Source organism: Amblyraja radiata, chromosome 6, assembly GCF_010909765.2.
Source record: "Amblyraja radiata isolate CabotCenter1 chromosome 6, sAmbRad1.1.pri, whole genome shotgun sequence".
Classification (NCBI taxonomy): Eukaryota; Metazoa; Chordata; class Chondrichthyes; order Rajiformes; family Rajidae; genus Amblyraja; species Amblyraja radiata.
The window spans coordinates 58,632,288-58,649,714 of record NC_045961.1 but is presented as its reverse complement, the minus strand read 5'-3'; the positions used below and the strand labels follow the sequence as shown (position 1 = coordinate 58,649,714).

Sequence of the window (17,427 nt, the reverse complement as noted above, 5' to 3'; positions counted from 1 at the left end):
CTTCTGGGACAGAGGTGACCTGTACTGAAGGGATGGGTTGAATCTGTACTGGAGGGGGGGCCAGTATTTTGCAGGGAGGATCACTCGTGCTACTCGGGAGAGTTTAATCTAGAGGCAAGGGGGTGGGAATCAGAGTGGTAGGTCAGAAATTGGAAGGTGTGATGGGAAGGTAAAGGTGAGAACTAGTAAAGGAAGGACAGGCAGGGAGAGGTGAAGGACAGAGTGGCAAATAAAGCACTGCTTTCATAGGGTGGGGCATTGAGTGTAAAAGTCACGAAATCATGATGCAGCTTTATAGGTCTTTAGCTAAGCCACATTTGGACTGTTACGTGCACATCTGGTTGCACTATTACTGAAATGATGTGCAGTCTATGGAAAGCGTTCAGAGGACAATAGACAATGGTGCAGGAGTAGACCATTCGGCCCTTCGAGCCAGCGCCGCCATTCAATGTGATCATGGCTGATTATTCACACTCAGTACCCCGTTCCTGCCTTCTCCCCATTCTGGAGGTTTACCAGAATTATGCCGTGATTAGGGGTAATAGGGAGGGGGTAATTATTAGGGGCTAGAACCAATTGTTGACTTCAGAAAGGGAAGTCAGGAAACCATGTGCCAGTTTTATTGGTGGTGAAGGTAATTAGCAACTTCAAATTCTTGTGCATTAACCCCTCAGATGACCTGTCCTGGGTTAAACACAATGATGCAATCACAAAGAAGGCACACTAGAGACACTATTTACTTTGAAAGATTAAAGTGATTCAGTATGACTCCGAACACTTAAATGTTTGCAGATGTATTGTAGAAGATATCCTGACAGGTTGCATTATGTTCTGTTATGGCAATTTCAACAGACAGGAGCACAAGAGGCTGCATAGAGTGGTGTACTCAGTGCGATCAATCATGAGTGCAGCCCTCCCACCATTGAAAGCATCTACATGAGGCACATAGAAACAACTCTAATCCTACATTGACAATAGAGCATTATGGCTTTCCTCTTGCATTTACATGGATGTTTTTTTTCTAATGATGTATTTACACCAATGTCTTGTTTTTTTGTGGACAGTTTTTCTTTTAGAATTTTATGTGTCATTTATAGTTTATGTATAATTTATTTTTGTACACTTGTCTGAGTCCATGTGCCCATGCTACTCCTACAAGCAAGAATTGTCATTATACTCCTACCTCACTGTACTGTACATGTGAAGATTAAACTTAGTCAGTCAAATTGGTCAGGCAAAGTCTGTTCCTGACAGCACATTGGCTGTCTCTGATTAGTCACTCCCTCAAGGGAAATAAACTGCAGAATGAGATTGTGATTGCTGTGAGAGCCAACACAGACTCAATATGTTGAATAGCCTCCTATGTTGTTTAACAATATGAGAACAACAATACTGAAAATCTTGTTTCCAGCCACCCAAGCAAGTAGAAATATGATGACCAGTCCACTTAATCAAGCATTTTGTATTCAATACGACCAGTTAAATGTAAGGAAGCTTTTCACAATGAAAATGTATAAGTAGTGGTCGGAAATTAATGCTGTTATCTCTTTGGAGGGACCTGAATCAGTGTAAGCACACAGCATTACAATGTTTGTTATTCTCCAGAAACAAAGTAAACATATTTCTAGGTGACCGAAAAACATAACACAGTGTTTGCCAAGTTTGGACCTATCTAAATTAGCAGGGAAAATTCTATGTAGTCTGCTTCAGATTCCACTCTATTACATGACAAAACATGGGGACAACACAAGCTCTGCCCTCAAAGAAACATAACCACAAGTCCCCCGAATGAGTAGTCTGTGCTGGGCAATAGGAGTCTGCTGTTAGATGTCACCTTAAAAGCTGGGTGGATCAAAGCTGGTCTTTGGCTTATGGAGCAATCAAAGACTGATATTTAGCAGATTTCATTGACAGATCTTGCAGATGGCAGAAAATTGTATTGGTCAGCGAATCAAGTGAAACTGGACTAAATTAATGGTTTATATTTCTTGTGCTGGCTTAGTATAAATGTAGATTGTCCCTAGTGTGTGAAGGATAGTGTGAATGTGCGGGGGCCGAAGGGCCTGTTTCCACGCTGTATCTCTGAAGTAAACTATACTAAATCACTATTCTAAGTCCACTGAAGACGACGGTGAGTTTCAAAATGTTTTTTAAATACTTTTGAATTTAGTTTTTGTCTGTAGAAGTTATTTTGAAAACAAAATCTTCCTTTCCGCCCTATCAGGCAGTCCCTCAGGAGTAAAAGGTAACTTATTTCTGTTCCAGGTCTCTGGATTGGCTATTGAAGCCAAAGTCGGACCCAAATTGAGATATATTTTTTAAAGGAAGTTTCAAGAAAACCTCCGAAATATATTTTCTGCAATATCTTGCTATTTCAAAATTAAAACAGAGCAACTGCTTCAGGTGTCTGTGTTGGACATGTGGACAATGTGGTCTGCTGATCAGAATGTAAGTACAGATTTAATGCTAGAGCGTTAGTGCTTAGGAGAAGTTGTTGATGATGGTTTGTTTATCCCACCATTGTATTTGGAGGATTTTGCAGAGTGGTGCTGCAGTGGGTTGAGGTGCCTGCTGCAAGTGTCTGATGGATACAGGAAGGTGGATTCACAGCTGCCTGGTGAATCATGAGCTTAGTGCTGTATTTGAGGTTATGAAGCAGCATCTGAGCATTTGATCTAATGATCAATGTCATCGAGGATGCCTGCATTTGCTTAAATTCTGGAAAATAGTCCATATTTTCCAAGTAATGAACAGATATTTATCTCTGTGTTGTTAGAATTTAAGATAATTGGGATACTGATTTATTTTTATTTCTATTACAGAGGCATTCCAGAATATAATTTGCCAAGCTGAGAACAACATAAAGATGCTGATAAGAACTGCATACCGAAGCATGGCCTTTCAGACAACTGCACCAATTCAAGAACTCTTTGCCAATGCTGCACTCTTCATTTTTGGCTCGGAGATAAATGTTGATGAATTTGTTAGCAGATTTTTTGACAGTCTCTTTCCATTGGTCTATAAACATCTAATCAATCCTAGCCTTACAGACATCTCTCTGGACTTCACAATGTGCATACGAAAGTCAAGGAAAAACCTAAACCCATTTGGCTATCTTCCAAAGTTAATAACAAGTCAAATGTCAAAATCTCTAATGGCTGGGCACATGTTCCTGCAGGCCCTGAATTTAGGAATTGAAATAATTAACACAACGGATCACTTACAGTATACCAAAGAGTGTAGCAGAGCTTTGCTGAAGATGCAATACTGTTCTCATTGCCAAGGCTGGACTAATCATAAACCATGCACGGGATATTGCCTGAATGTGATTAGAGGATGCCTTGCTAATATGGCAGAAATTGATCCACATTGGAGGGAATACATCAGATCACTTGAGGAAATGTCAACTGGAATACTGACAACCTATGATATAGAACAAGTTTTGCTGAATCTCCATTCATTACTGAATGATGCAATTATGAATGCACAAATTAATGGTCCAGAATTGTCAGCAATGGTGAGTTTCTCATTAAATTTTCATTTTTATCAATTTAAAATATAAAGTTAATTGTTATGGAGTTACAATATGCGAATGATATTTTGAATTATATCCCAAACAATTCTCTCCTTTTCCCTAGAAGTAATAAATTCCCAAATCTCTCAGGGAAGAAAAAATGTATGTTGTATATATGTAGGTTTCTTCTTTCTCTCATTCCGTGTGGTTACACATTCTCAATATATCTGACACATTTTATCTTTCATCATTCTATGTGATGTATATTTGGGTTGATTAAAATCATAAGCTACTTGGTTTGAGAATCTTCAAACCAATCTGTTAGTGTATTCTCATTGATATTCATATCAAAATTATGATAGGTAAGACTGGACTTTGAATTTGTGTCCTCATTGTGATGGGGTGAAGTAATTTTCACCTTGTTGGGCTATGTAATTTTCATATGGGCTAAAATGGATCTATGACATATTCAGTGTTTTGGCGGATGCAAAGACGACAACCAAGTTTTCCGAACTTATTTATTAAGACAATAGCTCCTTGGCTTACAGGTCTCCACAAACACGTCTGACCACAACTGTGGCGAAACCGTGCGAAAACAGCAGCCCCTCCCGAGTCACGTGACCGCGGCTTCCGAGCACCGGGTTTGATACCTGTGTGCGCTAGCAGGCGCCGCTATATGCCCCCCCCCCAGAATTTGCGGTACGAAAACGCATGGGTAACTGGACGGTAGTCCGAGGTCGCGGGGTGAGCATAACATTCGGGACCGGCAACACAGAACCGGAGGGACGTGACAAATGAGAACGAGGGACGGGCGTAACAGAGGGGACCGGTGAAACATAACCGGGGGTAACAGATGCAGAGGGCGGCAAAACAGCCGGTGGATGCCCTCTACGCCGCAGAATGGCCACAGCCACTGGGCTATCCTCGTCAACGTGGGCTGGCTTAACGCTACTGATGGAGAAGAACTACTCCCTGCCACCCATGTCCAACGTGAATGTCGAGGTACCAGTCTCTAGCACCCTGTACGGACCTTCGCACACCCGCTGTAACAGCGAGCGGTGAGCATCCCTACGAAGGAAAACATAAGCACAATCCCGTAACATAGTAGGCACATGCACCGTAGACGACCCATGTCGGGAAGTGGGAACCGGAACCAACGCACGTTATGTAGGCGAGGTACCGCTGTTGGCTGGCAGACCAGGGGTCGGACACCTTGTTCAAAGCGAACGTGAAGAGCAGACTGAAGAAGGGTTTCGGCCCGAAACGTCGCCTATTTCCTTCGCTCCATAGATGCTGCTGCACCCGCTGAGTTTCCCCAGCAATTTTGTGTACCTTAGGCTTGTCTGCCAGACAATGGAACAACGGCCGCATAATAGCGGCTGCTGACGGGACGAATCGAGGGTATAATTTGACCATTCCGATTAATTCCTGCAGGCCCTTGACGGATAGTGGCCTCGGGAAGCGACAGATTGCGTCAGGTAATGCTGTGACCGAAAAAGGAGATGGAGCGCAATCCGAACTGGCACTTTGTGGGGTTGATCATCAACCCGTGTTTACGCAGCCGGTCGAAGAGCAGGCGGAGGTGTTTAACGTGTTCAGCCTGCGAGCTGCTGGCCACCAGAATATCATCGAGATAGATGAATGTGAACGGCAAACCCTGCCCGACCTGATCCATTAACCTTTGGAACGCTTGAGCGGCGTTCTTCAGGCCAAAAGGCATTCTTAGCCATTCGAAAAGGCCGAAAGGGGTGATGGTGGCTGTCTTAGGGATGTCGTCGGGATGGACCGGAATCTGATTATACCTGCGGACATGGTCGACCTTCTAGAAGAAGGCGGTGCCCTCCAAATGAGCCGAGAAATCTTGGATTTTCGGGACTGGGTACCGATCTGCTGTGGTTACCGCATTTAGACGCCTGTAATCACCGCAAGGTCTCCAGCCCCCGAACGCTTTGGGCACCATATGCAGAGGGGAATCCCAAGGGCTATCCGACCGCCGGACAATCCCTATGTCTTCCATAAGCTGGAACTCGTCTCGTGCGATGCGCAGTTTATCGGGCGGGAGGCGGCGCGCGTGGGCGAGAACCGGGGCATGAGCAACCCAGGGGCTGCGAAAAGTTTCTGGATCTCAGCTCCCTCGTCGAGTTGCTGTTGGGGCGTTAACTGATTGCGTGGCTTGGCAGGGCACAGGTCTGACAACGGAACCATTCGCCCGCCTCGCACATCGACCAGCAGGGAGAACACATGCAAGAAATCAGCTTCAATATCGGCTGGGCGACGTCAGCAACGGTGAACTTCCACCTATACGGATGGGAGTTGAAATTTAATTCCAGGGTCCGCATTCGCCTCTATGGGCGAAGTGCCGAGGCAATTCCCTGAAACGAACAGGAGCTTCGGCATCTTCGGGCTTCCACACCGTAACGGAGATGGTAGTAGCAGCAACGTCGTCGGCTGTACACCTCCGGCAGCGGCGATGCTTCTTGAAGGTCAGGAAGGTCAGGATCAGCGCTGGGCGGATCCTGACCTTCATCCCGATGTCGTCTCGGTTGCACCCGCGCCGTGGCAGTGGGGCGGGTGAAAGAACAAACGTCCCGCCGTCTGTGGATCCACAACTCGTCGGCTCTCTCCGCGAGGCGCTGGGGGTCACTGAAATCGGTCCCAGCGAGCATCAAACGGACCTCGTCTGGCATCTACTCCAAGAACGCCTGTTCGAAAAGCAGACACGGGCGATGCCCGTCCATCAGGGCCAGCATCTTCACCATGATGGTGGATGGACGCCGATGGACGCCGATTGGTGGAAATTGTCAGCTAATCAAATGTGTATAACACACCATTAAACATTAAATATCAAAAATTACAACTTGCATTTAAACAATAAACATACAACTGATTGCAGGGGGATATATAATTTAATCCTGATTTTAAAAACATTGCTTTGGGTACAATACTTGATACTGCAACGATACCTGCCGACCTAGACCCACTGCAGTTCGCCTACAGAGCCAACCGATCCACAGAGGACGCAGTCTCAACAACACTGAACCTCGTACTGTCACACCTTGATCGGAAAAATACTTATGCCAGGATCCTCTTCATAGACTTCAGCTCTGCGTTTAACACAATCATTCCGCAGCAGCTGGTGAAGAAGTTGGAGCTATTGGGGGTTGATGCTGGCACATGTAACTGGGTCCTGAACTTTCTATCACAACGGCAGCAGACAGTCAGGGTGGGCAGTAGGACATCAAAAACCATAGCCGTGAGCACTGGCTCGCCCCAAGGCTGAGTCCTAAGCCCCCTGCTGTTTAGTCTGCTTACACACGACTGTACTGCTAGACTCAATAACAACTTCATCAACAAGTTCGCTGAATACACAACAGTGGTGGGTCTCATCAGTGACAATGATGAGTCGGCGTACAGGATGGAGGTGGAGCTGCTCACAGGATGGTGCAAATCCCACAACCTCATTCTCAACCTGGGAAAAACTAAGGAGATGGTGGTTGACTTCAGGAGGGCGGGAAAACAACACCATACACCTCTGCACATCGATGGAGCTGATGTGGAAAGGGTCAGCAGCGTGAAGTTCCTAGGACTCCACCTGTCAGATGACCTGATGTCCACAACCAACACCGCAGCACTGGTCAAGAGAGCCCAGCAGCGACTACACCCTCTCCGAAGATTACGTAAAGCAGGTCTCCCCACTACACATCTACAAACTTTTTATAGGGGGACAATCGAGAGCACATTAACCAACGGCATCACTTCCTTGTTCGGGAGCTGCAAGGCGTACGAACGGCACCAACTTGACAGGATTGTGAAGACCGCCAGCAGGATTATTGGTGCTCCACTCCCTTTCTTGCTGGACATATACAGGAAGAGATGTATCAACAGAGCCATCTCCATCATCAAAGACCCCTACCACCCATCGCATCACATATTCTCCATCCTGCCATCTGGGAAGAGGTACAGGAGCATTAGCTGCAAAACCAGCAGGATGCTCCTCAGCTTCTTCCCGCAGGCTATAAGACTGTTAAACGGACTTTGCCCCATGCCAAAGTATCGCGCACCAACCACCAACCTGGACAGAGCCACTGTCGTGCCGCTGCCGATCGGAACGCCTGTTGATGTTTAGTTGAGAGTAGTGTTAAACTTGTTCATGATATATGTATTTTTATTTCTATTTATTTTTTACTGCACACTGAATGGACACTGGTTTGAGTAACGTTTTTTTGTTTCCTCTGGGTATGTGAGTACTCAGGAAAATAACAATAAAGATATACAATACAATACAATACAAATATGAGATATTTCTCCAGTTGTAGAAAGTATTGCTGGTACATTGACAAGGAAACGCCGCTGATGTCATCTGCTGGTCTCAAAGGAAGTTATGGCTTCTGGTTCAAAACAATTGTGAGTAGCACACCTATAGGGAATCCCTTGTTTGAGGCTTGATTTGTGCCTCAGCAAGAGATTTTTTCATTATTCCAGGATCCAAGGAATTGCATATGGCACGGAAGCCTTTGTGAAATACTGCATCTCGTCCTTCGCCGTCATGTCTGAGTACCCAGGGAGAGGTTGAATATTGTGGTGAACACTGGAGCTAGCTGATTAGCACAATACTTTAGTACTCGCCCAGATATACCATTTGGGCCGACAACGTTCCTCGTGTTCACGTGCGTCAGAGTCCACCTCACGTTGTGCTCGGACACCGAGAATATGTGCACATCCCCAGCGGCGTGCCTCACTCCAGCCTCACTAGCCAGCGCACTGAGGATGTTGTTTTTAGCCGGCGATGTTGTTGTTATGGAGATGGTTCTAAATAAATACTTTGCTTCCCTCTGACAAGAAAAATGATGCAGAGGTTGATGTTAAGGAGCGAGAATGAGATGTATTGGAACAGTATAAATATAAGAAATATTTGTTGCATTAGAAATCCATCAACTAATCTCAAGAATAATGGAAGAGGCTGGACTAGGACTTTGTACATATTTTCAAGCCCATTTTTCCAGCATGGATGTAATGGTTATCTATTTGAATGTTTGGAGATACAACAAAGGTGCAGCATTTGATGGCTCATCATGCAGTTGCTTATGGAATATTAATATGCAGCCTCACCAATGAGAGCTGCAGAGAAGGTCAGACCCCAACCTGAAGGTCCTGTGTCCTGTAATACAGAAAGTAAAGGGGCTTTCAGGGAATCATAGCTGTTTAGGGTGATCATCCATCCCTGCTTGGTTGGGACAATCCCGACTGGCAAAGGTCCGGTCTTAGTCTTCAGTATTATGACTTGGATAATAATAATGATAATAATACATTTTATTGTAATTGTAAATACATACAACAACATTTCAGGCGCACTTTTGTGCACATTTTTATTTTGTTTTGGCTAATGGTGCTGATTTCCTTTGACCAGTCGGTCCACAAGCTAGCGATATCAGTGGACCCGATAAAAGAATACCCTGATCTGTTCGATGACAAACTAAGCAAGCTGCCTGTGACCTACAAGATATCCATTGACCCCAATGTTTAACCTGTCGTCCGCGCACCACATCGTGTGCCACATGCCATGAGAGACAGGATTGAGTCTGAACTAAAGAACATGGTCTCCTTAGGCGTGCTAGAAGAGATCAGTGAGCCCACTGACTGGGTCTCCACCATGGTTGCTACTTTCAAGAAAGATAAAGACGAGCTCCGTGTGTGCATCAATACGAAAGATTTGAACTCTGCCATCAGGCGCCCACACTATCCTATGAGGACTGTCGAGGACGTTGCAGCACAGATAGCAACGTCCTATAGGGAGGAGGTCCAGCTCCTAGGAGCATGGTGTGCTGACAACAACCTGGCCCTTAACTCCAAGAAGTCCAAGGAGCTCATTGTAGACTTCAGGAAGTCCAGGGGCGGCACGCACACCCCCATCCGCATCAACGGGACGGAGGTGGAACGTGTTTCCAGCTTCAGGTTCCTAGGGGTCAACATCTCCGATGACCTCTCTTGGACCCACAATACCTCAACTCTGGTCAAGAAGGCTCACCAGCGTCTCTTCTTCCTGAGGAGACTGAAGAAGGTCCATCTGTCTCCTCAGATTCTGGTGAACTTCTACCGGTGCACCATCGAGAGCATCCTTACCAACTGTATCACAGTATGGTGTGGCAACTGCTCTGTCTCCGACCGGAAAGCACTGCAGAGGGTGGTGAAAATTGCCCAACGCATCACCGGTTCCTCGCTCCCCTCCATTGAGTCTGTCCAAAGCAAGCGTTGTCTGCGAAGGGCGCTCAGCATCGCCAAGGACTGCTCTCACCCCAACCATGGACTGTTTACCGTCCTACCATCCGGGAGGCGCTACAGGTCTCTCCGTTGCCGGACCAGCAGGTCCAGGAACAGCTTCTTCCCTGCGGCTGTCACACTACTCAACAATGTACCTTGGTGACTGCCAATCACCCCCCCCCCCGGACACTCCTCCCACAGGAAAAACACTATGACTGTATGCATGTAAATAGATTTATTTATTGAAACCATATTCTATGTCGCTCTTCTAGGGAGATGCTAACTGCATTTCGTTGTCTCTGTACTGTACACTGACAATGACAATTAAAGTTGAATCTGAATCTGAATATGAGATCGGACGAGCTACCGTATTTTCCGTCCTCGATGCAAAGAGCTCTTTCTGGCAGGTACCACTGGACGACGAGTCGTCAAACCTCAGCACATTTGCCACTCCATTTGGCAGATTCATGTTTCTAAGAATGCCATTCGGCATTAACTCGGCCAGCGAGGTCTTCCAGAGGAACATGGAACTGCTGTTCCAGGGCCTCCCATGTGCCATCATAGTCGATGATATCTTGGTTTATGGCAAAGACACACCAGAGCACGACTACAACCTAAAGCTTATCATGGACCGGGCACGTCAGATCAACCTGAAATCAACCCTAACAAGTGTAAGTTCAGGGTTTCAGAGGTCACCTATGGTGGTCATGTGTTCACTGCTGACAGTCTCAAGCCGGATCCGAAGAAAACTGCTGCCATCACAGAGATGCCAGCCCCCACCGATGTGCTCGGCCTGCAGCGATTCCTGGGTATGGTGAACTATCTTGGAAAATTCATAACAAACTTCAGTGAACTGAGTTTGCCTCTGCGACAACTAACTAGAAAGGATACTGCTTGGTCCTGGTTCCAGCAACACCAAAAAGCATTTGATGTTTTAAAATCGAAGCTGACCAGCGCACCAACCCTGACATTTTTTGACCTGAAGCGCCCTGTGACAGTTACCTGCGAAGCCTCATGATTTGGGCTCGGCGCAGCCTGCCTACAATCATCTGCCGATGGTGCTTTGCGCCCTGTCTCCTATGCCTCCTGCATCATGACCGACACCGAACAACGCTGCATGCAAATCGAGAAGGGGCTGCTGGCTGTTGTCTTTGCTTGTTCCAAATTCAAGGACTTTATCTTTGGCAACGTTTTCACTGTCGAGACAGACCACCAACCCCTGGTGACGATCCTCAACAAACCTATTCACGCAGCACCAGCACGTCTGCAGCGCATGATGATGCAGCTCCAGCACTTTTACTTTGACGTCTGAAGAAGGGTTTCGGCCCGAAACGTTGCCTATTTCCTTCGCTCCATAGATGCTGCTGCACCCGCTGAGTTTCTCCAGCTTTTTTGTGTAACTTTGACTTTAAACTTGTTTACAAAATGGGTAAAGACATGCACGTTGCGGACACTCTCTCTCGTGCACCACGGGCATCCAACGAACGTCACCCCTATGAACGGGACGAGTTTACGGTTCTCGGCATTGACTTTGTTCCTACAAAACAACTGCGCCACCTAGCCGAACACAGCAGCCGACGCCACCCTCCAGATACTTTCATCCATGATCAAAAGAGCTGGTCAGACAGACAACCCAGCGTACCAACAGAGGTGCAGTCGTTCTTCTTAGTCCGCGATGAACTGGTAATACAGGATGGTGTCATAGTTAAGGGCCATAAAGTCGTGATCCACTCATCGCTACGTGACAAATATTACAAAGAGGCACACAGCGGTCACTCAGGAATTGATGCCACGCTGGCCCATGCACAGGACCTGTTCTACTGGCCTGGGATGGCCAAGTACATACGGGACAGTAAAGCCTCCTGCCCCACTTGCAACAGCCTTGCACCACACCAGCGGAGACAGCCCTTACTGCAACAACCTCCACCAGCTCTGCCCTTGACGTCGCTGGCAGCAGACATTTTCAAATGGCACGGTAAACACTATCTTGTCCTGGTTGACTCCTATTCTAACTGGTTCGAACTCGACCTACCGACCTCCATCACATCAGAAATGGTCATTCAAAAGCTAAAGAAACACTTTTCTACATTCGGCGCACCCGTCCGTTTGCAGACCGACAACGGAAGACAGTTTACCAGCCACGCTTTTAAGTTCTTCGCCAACCGATGGAATTTCCACCATGTCCCGAGCAGCCCTGAATACCCACAGAGTAACGGGCTCGCTGAACAAGCTGTCAGAAGCGCAAAACATCTAATGGAACGCGCACACCTTGCCAATTCAGACGTGTACCTCGATCTCTTAAATCTCAGGAACATTTCTAGAGACGGAACCCTGGGCTCGCCAGCCCAGCGACTGATGTCCAGAACAACGAGACCTCCGATGCCGATTGCCCAGCAGAAGCTGATACCACAGGTGCTGAAGCCAGCTACAGTCCAAAAGCGCATCGAGGAGAAACACGACATCCAGAAACGGTCGCATGACAAATCCAGCAAACCACTCAAACCTCTACTACCAGGCCAAGTCGTTCGTTTACAAACTTCCATGGGACATTCCCGTCTGGGTAGTGTTGATGACCTGGCTGAAGAACCTCGTTCCTACCTTGTGGACTATGATGGTACCATATACCGCAGGAGCCGCCAACACTTGCTTGCAGTGAAGGAGCCACGTCCACCACCACCTTATGCTCCACCACAGTTCCTGCCGTTTGCTGCCATGCCTTCCACCAGCTCCAGCATGTGCCGTACCCCTCCACGACCGGCGGCTATGACTAACCACAAAAATATCTCTCCTGCATGCTCCCCCTGTCGCTCACCACGGGTGTCCCCTGCTGCCTTCTTGCTTCCGAGTTCACCACCTCATCTTAATCTTTCTGGCGAAGGGGGAGAGGGCTTGGTCCGTACACGTTCAGGCCGTATTAGTAAACCGCCTGATAGATATGGCGAATATGTTAAAATTCTTATGAGACATGTGCTTACTATACTCACTCTTTAAGAGGAAGGATGTAGATTGGTTTATGCATGAGAACCAATCATAGTAGAATAGCATCACTCACCCCACCCTACTGTACGATTTATATTAACACCCACTTCCTGCACTGGTCAGTCTTGGAAGCGGTCATGATGTTCTAACAACTAACAACCTGCTGTACCGCTATAGTTTGAATACTGATTAAAGATGATCTTGGATTTCAGATTGTATTATTTAGTCATTTACACATGGCATATGGAAGGTGGGCGTGTTGGTGAATGAGATGTTGACATTGGAACTGAGCTTGTCAGTATCCCACTTAAATTAGTTTTTTTGTAAGAACATGCAGAAAGTTGCAGTATAACTTGCAATTTTCATTCTATTTCTTCCTCCTGTTTCTCTTTGTACTCTAGAATCTCAGGTTCTTTTGGCAAAACCTGGTCCCTTATAATAACATTGTTGTGCAAATACTAACCTTAACCCTAATGCAGCATAGCATTACAAATCTTGACAGCCTTTACAAATAATTTCACCCAATTAATACTGAGTTCCACCAGCGAGTTATAGGGCCAATGTTGTTGCTCAATATGCCACTAGTCTGCTTAGGCAGATTTCATACACCTGTAGCGACATGGTGTTCATTGTTTGCATGCTGCTTATTCCTGCATGGTTTGGTAAGCAGATTTATGCATATCAGCAATAGTAGATGGTCATTGTCATCCACCCCTTTGAATCATTAGTTGAAATACAGCTGGCACAGCAGACTGTTTCAGAATGAAGACATCATGATCTTGTATTAACATCCTGGGCATTAAACTGCATGATGTGCTGGCCCATTCAGTCATGTTGTTGTACCCGATGGAATGGAATCTCTGTTTTACTTTGATACATTGCAGAGTTAGCATATGGCACACTTGGAGCAACAGGCTGCACCACATGGAACCTTGCAAATATTTGTACTTGCAACATCTGCTTCTCTTTGGCAATGTGGAATAAAATGAAGCTATTTCTCTTTGATAAGAAAATATCAGACCAGTTTGGGCAGCTGTGAACCATTTGCCAATTTCATTTCATATCCATGTCTGTTTTCGTGACCAGTGGTAAAAAGTCTCTCTGGCAATAGAATTGTGGTTGCAACCTCTGACAGATTACTTTGAAGATATCCAAAGTGAAACAGACACTTCAGACTTCAGTCAACACTAGGTTCATGTAGGGGAATTGCTTCCTAAACACCATGGATTGATATAACTTCCTCAAATCCTTTATCCCCTCTACTGCCCACCTCTTCCAATTTTTTTAAAATTTTAGCTGCATCTGTTTGCTGTTTCATTGTCACATTCCAAGGAAAAAGTCCACTGATGTGTCTGGGAATAACTGGAATATGCATTATCTTTGGAGACAGCAGGGTATTTTTTCAACACATCACAGACTCTGTAGAATTAGATTAGTAAAGAATTTCAGGAAAGCAAATGAGAAGAACTCTGAAGAACATTTGAAATTTGGGGGATCGCCTCAGCGCAGAGGGAGAAGAGGAGGGAAGAGACTGCAGACCTAAAGACTTTTGCCTCCATCACAGTGAGGAGATGTTGGGTGGACTCACTGTGGTGGATGTTAATATGTGTTTATTGTTGTTTTTTATTGTATTGTATTGTATGTATGACTGCTGCAATTTCGTTCAGACTTCGGTCTGAATGACAATAAAGGCTATCTAATCTAATCTAATTAAAAGGTCCCACATAGGAAATTAGAGCTGAAAATGAGGGCACATGGTATTGGGGGTAGAGGGCTGACATGGATAGAAAATTGGTTGGCAGACAGGAACCAAATAGTAGGGATTAACGGGTCCCTTTCAGAATGGCAGGCAGTGACTAGTGGGGTACCACAAGGCTCGGTGCTGGGACTGCAGCTATTTGCAATATACATCAATGATTTAGATGAAGGAAGAGTGGGCAGGTGCATGGCAGATGCAGTTTAATGTGGATCAATGTGAGGTTATCCACTTTGGTATCCAAAACAGGAAGGCAGATTATTAACTAAATGGTGTCAATTTGGGAAAAGGGGAAGTAAACGGGATCTGGGGGTCCTTGTTCATCAGTCAATGAAAGTAAGCATGCAGGCACAGCAGGCAGTGAAGAAAGCGAATGGCATGTTGGTCTTCATAACAAGAGGAGTGAATATAGGAGCAAATAGGTCCTTCAACAGTTGTACAGGGCCCTAGTGAGACCACATCTGGAATATTGTGGGCAGTTTTGGTCCCCTAATTTGAGGAAGGACATTCTTGCTATTGAGGGAGTGCAGCGTAGGTTTACAAGGTTAATTCCTGGGATGACGAGACTGTCATATGCTGAGAGAATGGAGCGGCTGGGCTTGTACTCTGGAATTTAGAAGGATGAGAGGGGTTCTTATTGAAATATATAAGATTATTAAGGGTTTGGACACGTTAGAGGCAGGAAACATCCCCCGATGTTGGGGGAGTCCAGAACCAGGGGCCACCATTTAAGAATAAGGGGTAAGCCATTTAGGACGGAGCTGAGGAAACACTTTTTCACACAAAGAGTTGTGAGTCTGTGGAATTCTCTGCCTCAGAGGGCGGTGGAGGCCGGTTCTCTGGATACTTTCAAGAGCGAGCTAGATATGGCTCTTAAAGATAGCGGTCAGGGGCTAAGAGGAGAAGGCAGGAACGGGTTACTGATTGGGGATGATCAGCCATAATCACATTGAATGGCGGTGCTGGCTCGAAGGGCCGAATGGCCTACTCCTGCACCTATTGTCTATTGTTTATTTGAATTAGAGAATAAACCAAAATAACTCAAGCTACAAACTTGAATTATGTTGGATGGTGGTGAATGGTGCCATGAATGGTGAAGCCTTCATGGTACTTAATACAGCATCAGTTATGCAAGCTGAATTGAGGATGTCAGCTGGAATGTAGAACTACAAAATTACAATGCTAGTATTAAGTTATAAAGACTAACATATTAATCTTACAGCCCTGCTGGATATTAACTGCATGTGCTTGTGCCTTTACTAAATATCTTGCATCATCTATCATATCATATTATCATATCATATCTATATCTATATCTATCTATATACTTAAAAGTCTGATCTTGGATGTGTGTTTGTGTAGTGTGTGTTTGTTTGTTTGTGTATAATCACATCTTCTCGAAAAAACGAAGTGCTAACGGTAACATTTTTACATATTCTGGTAGAGATTTTTCCCGTGGAATCCAAAATCTACTTATCTGAAAATTTCATGCTAATTACTGAAAATGCTTACACATACGACAAAACTTTGAATTTAAAAACGACTGCCTTTCGCTGATGACATCACAATGGGTCTACTCCACACGCTGTCTTCCATGCGCTGCGAGTGACGTCACCCCCCCCGCCCCTACCCCCCCCCTGATTATTCAGAAGACGCAGAAAGAACGAGCAAGTCGGGCCCTGCACTGGAGCGGCCGAACTCTCGATTCGGCTCAGGTCCGGTCCTCGGCTCGGCTCGGCTCGGGTCAGGTCCTCGGCTTGGGTCCGGTCCTCGGCTCGGGTCCAGTCCTCGGCTCGGTTAGGTTCGGGTCCTCCGCCCGGCTCGGGTCGGGTCCTCTGTATCTGCCCTATCTGTCTCTGTCCTCTGCCCTCTGCCCCCTGCCCATTTCTCTCTCTGTCTCTGCCCTCTGCCCTCTCTGTCTCTGCCCTCTCAGTCTGCCCTCTGCCCTCTCTGTCTCTGCCCTCTGGCATCTCTGTCTCTGCCCTCTGCCTTCTCTGTCTATGCATTCTGCCCTCTCTGTCTCTGCCCCCCTCCCTCTCCCTTTGACTGACTTAATCAGCTTCACCACTAACTTCCATCTGGCACTCAAATACACCTGGACCATTTCCGACACTTCCCTACCATTTTTTGACCTCACTATCTCCATCGCAGGTGATAGACTTCTGACCGACATCCACTATAAACCCACTGACTCCCATGGCTATCTAGACTACTCTTCTTCCCACCCTGCTTTCTGTAAGGACTCCATCCCCTACTCCCAATTCCTTCGCCTACGCCGCATCTGCTCCCAGGATGAGGTGTTCCACACCAGGGCATCGGATATGTCCTCATTCTTCAGGGAACGGGGGTTCCTCTCCCGTACTATAGATGAGGCTCTCACCAGGGTCTCTTCCATACCCCGTAACACTGCTCTCTCTCCCCATCCCCCCACTCGCAACAAGGGCAGAGTCCCCATAGTCCTCACCGTTCACCCCACTAGCTGTCACATACAACAAATAGTCCTCTGTCAGTTTTGCCACCTCCAACGTGACCCCACCACTCGCCACATCTTCCCATCTCCCCCCCTCCCCCCCTGTCTGCTTTCCTCAAAGACTGCTCCCTCCGTAACTCCCTTGTCAATTCTTCCCTTCCCTCCCGCACCATCCCTACCCGGGCACTTTCTCTTGCAACCGCAAGAAATGCTACACTTGTCGCTTTACTTCCCCACTCGACTCCATTCAAGGACCCAAGCAGTCGTTCCAGGTGCGGCAGAGGTTCACCTGCATCTCCTCCAACCTCATCTATTGCATCCGCTGCTCTAGATGTCAGCTGATCTACATCGGTGAGACCAAGCTTGGCGATCGTTTCGCCGAATACCTCCGCTCGGTCCGCATTAACCAACCTGACCTCCCATTGGCTCATCACTTCAACTCTCCCTCCC

General features: G+C 46.5%; 1 protein-coding gene across 1 annotated transcript in view; it reads left to right on the top strand.

The window, feature by feature from the left end:
* Window positions 1-17,427, top strand: part of gpc5 (glypican 5) — a 650,538-nt gene that overhangs the window by 37,885 nt on the left and 595,226 nt on the right. Inside the window, exon 3 of the mRNA XM_033022927.1 lies at window positions 2,823-3,517. Coding sequence (XP_032878818.1) covers window positions 2,823-3,517 — 695 coding nt within the window. The remainder of the gene's footprint in view (window positions 1-2,822; window positions 3,518-17,427) is intronic.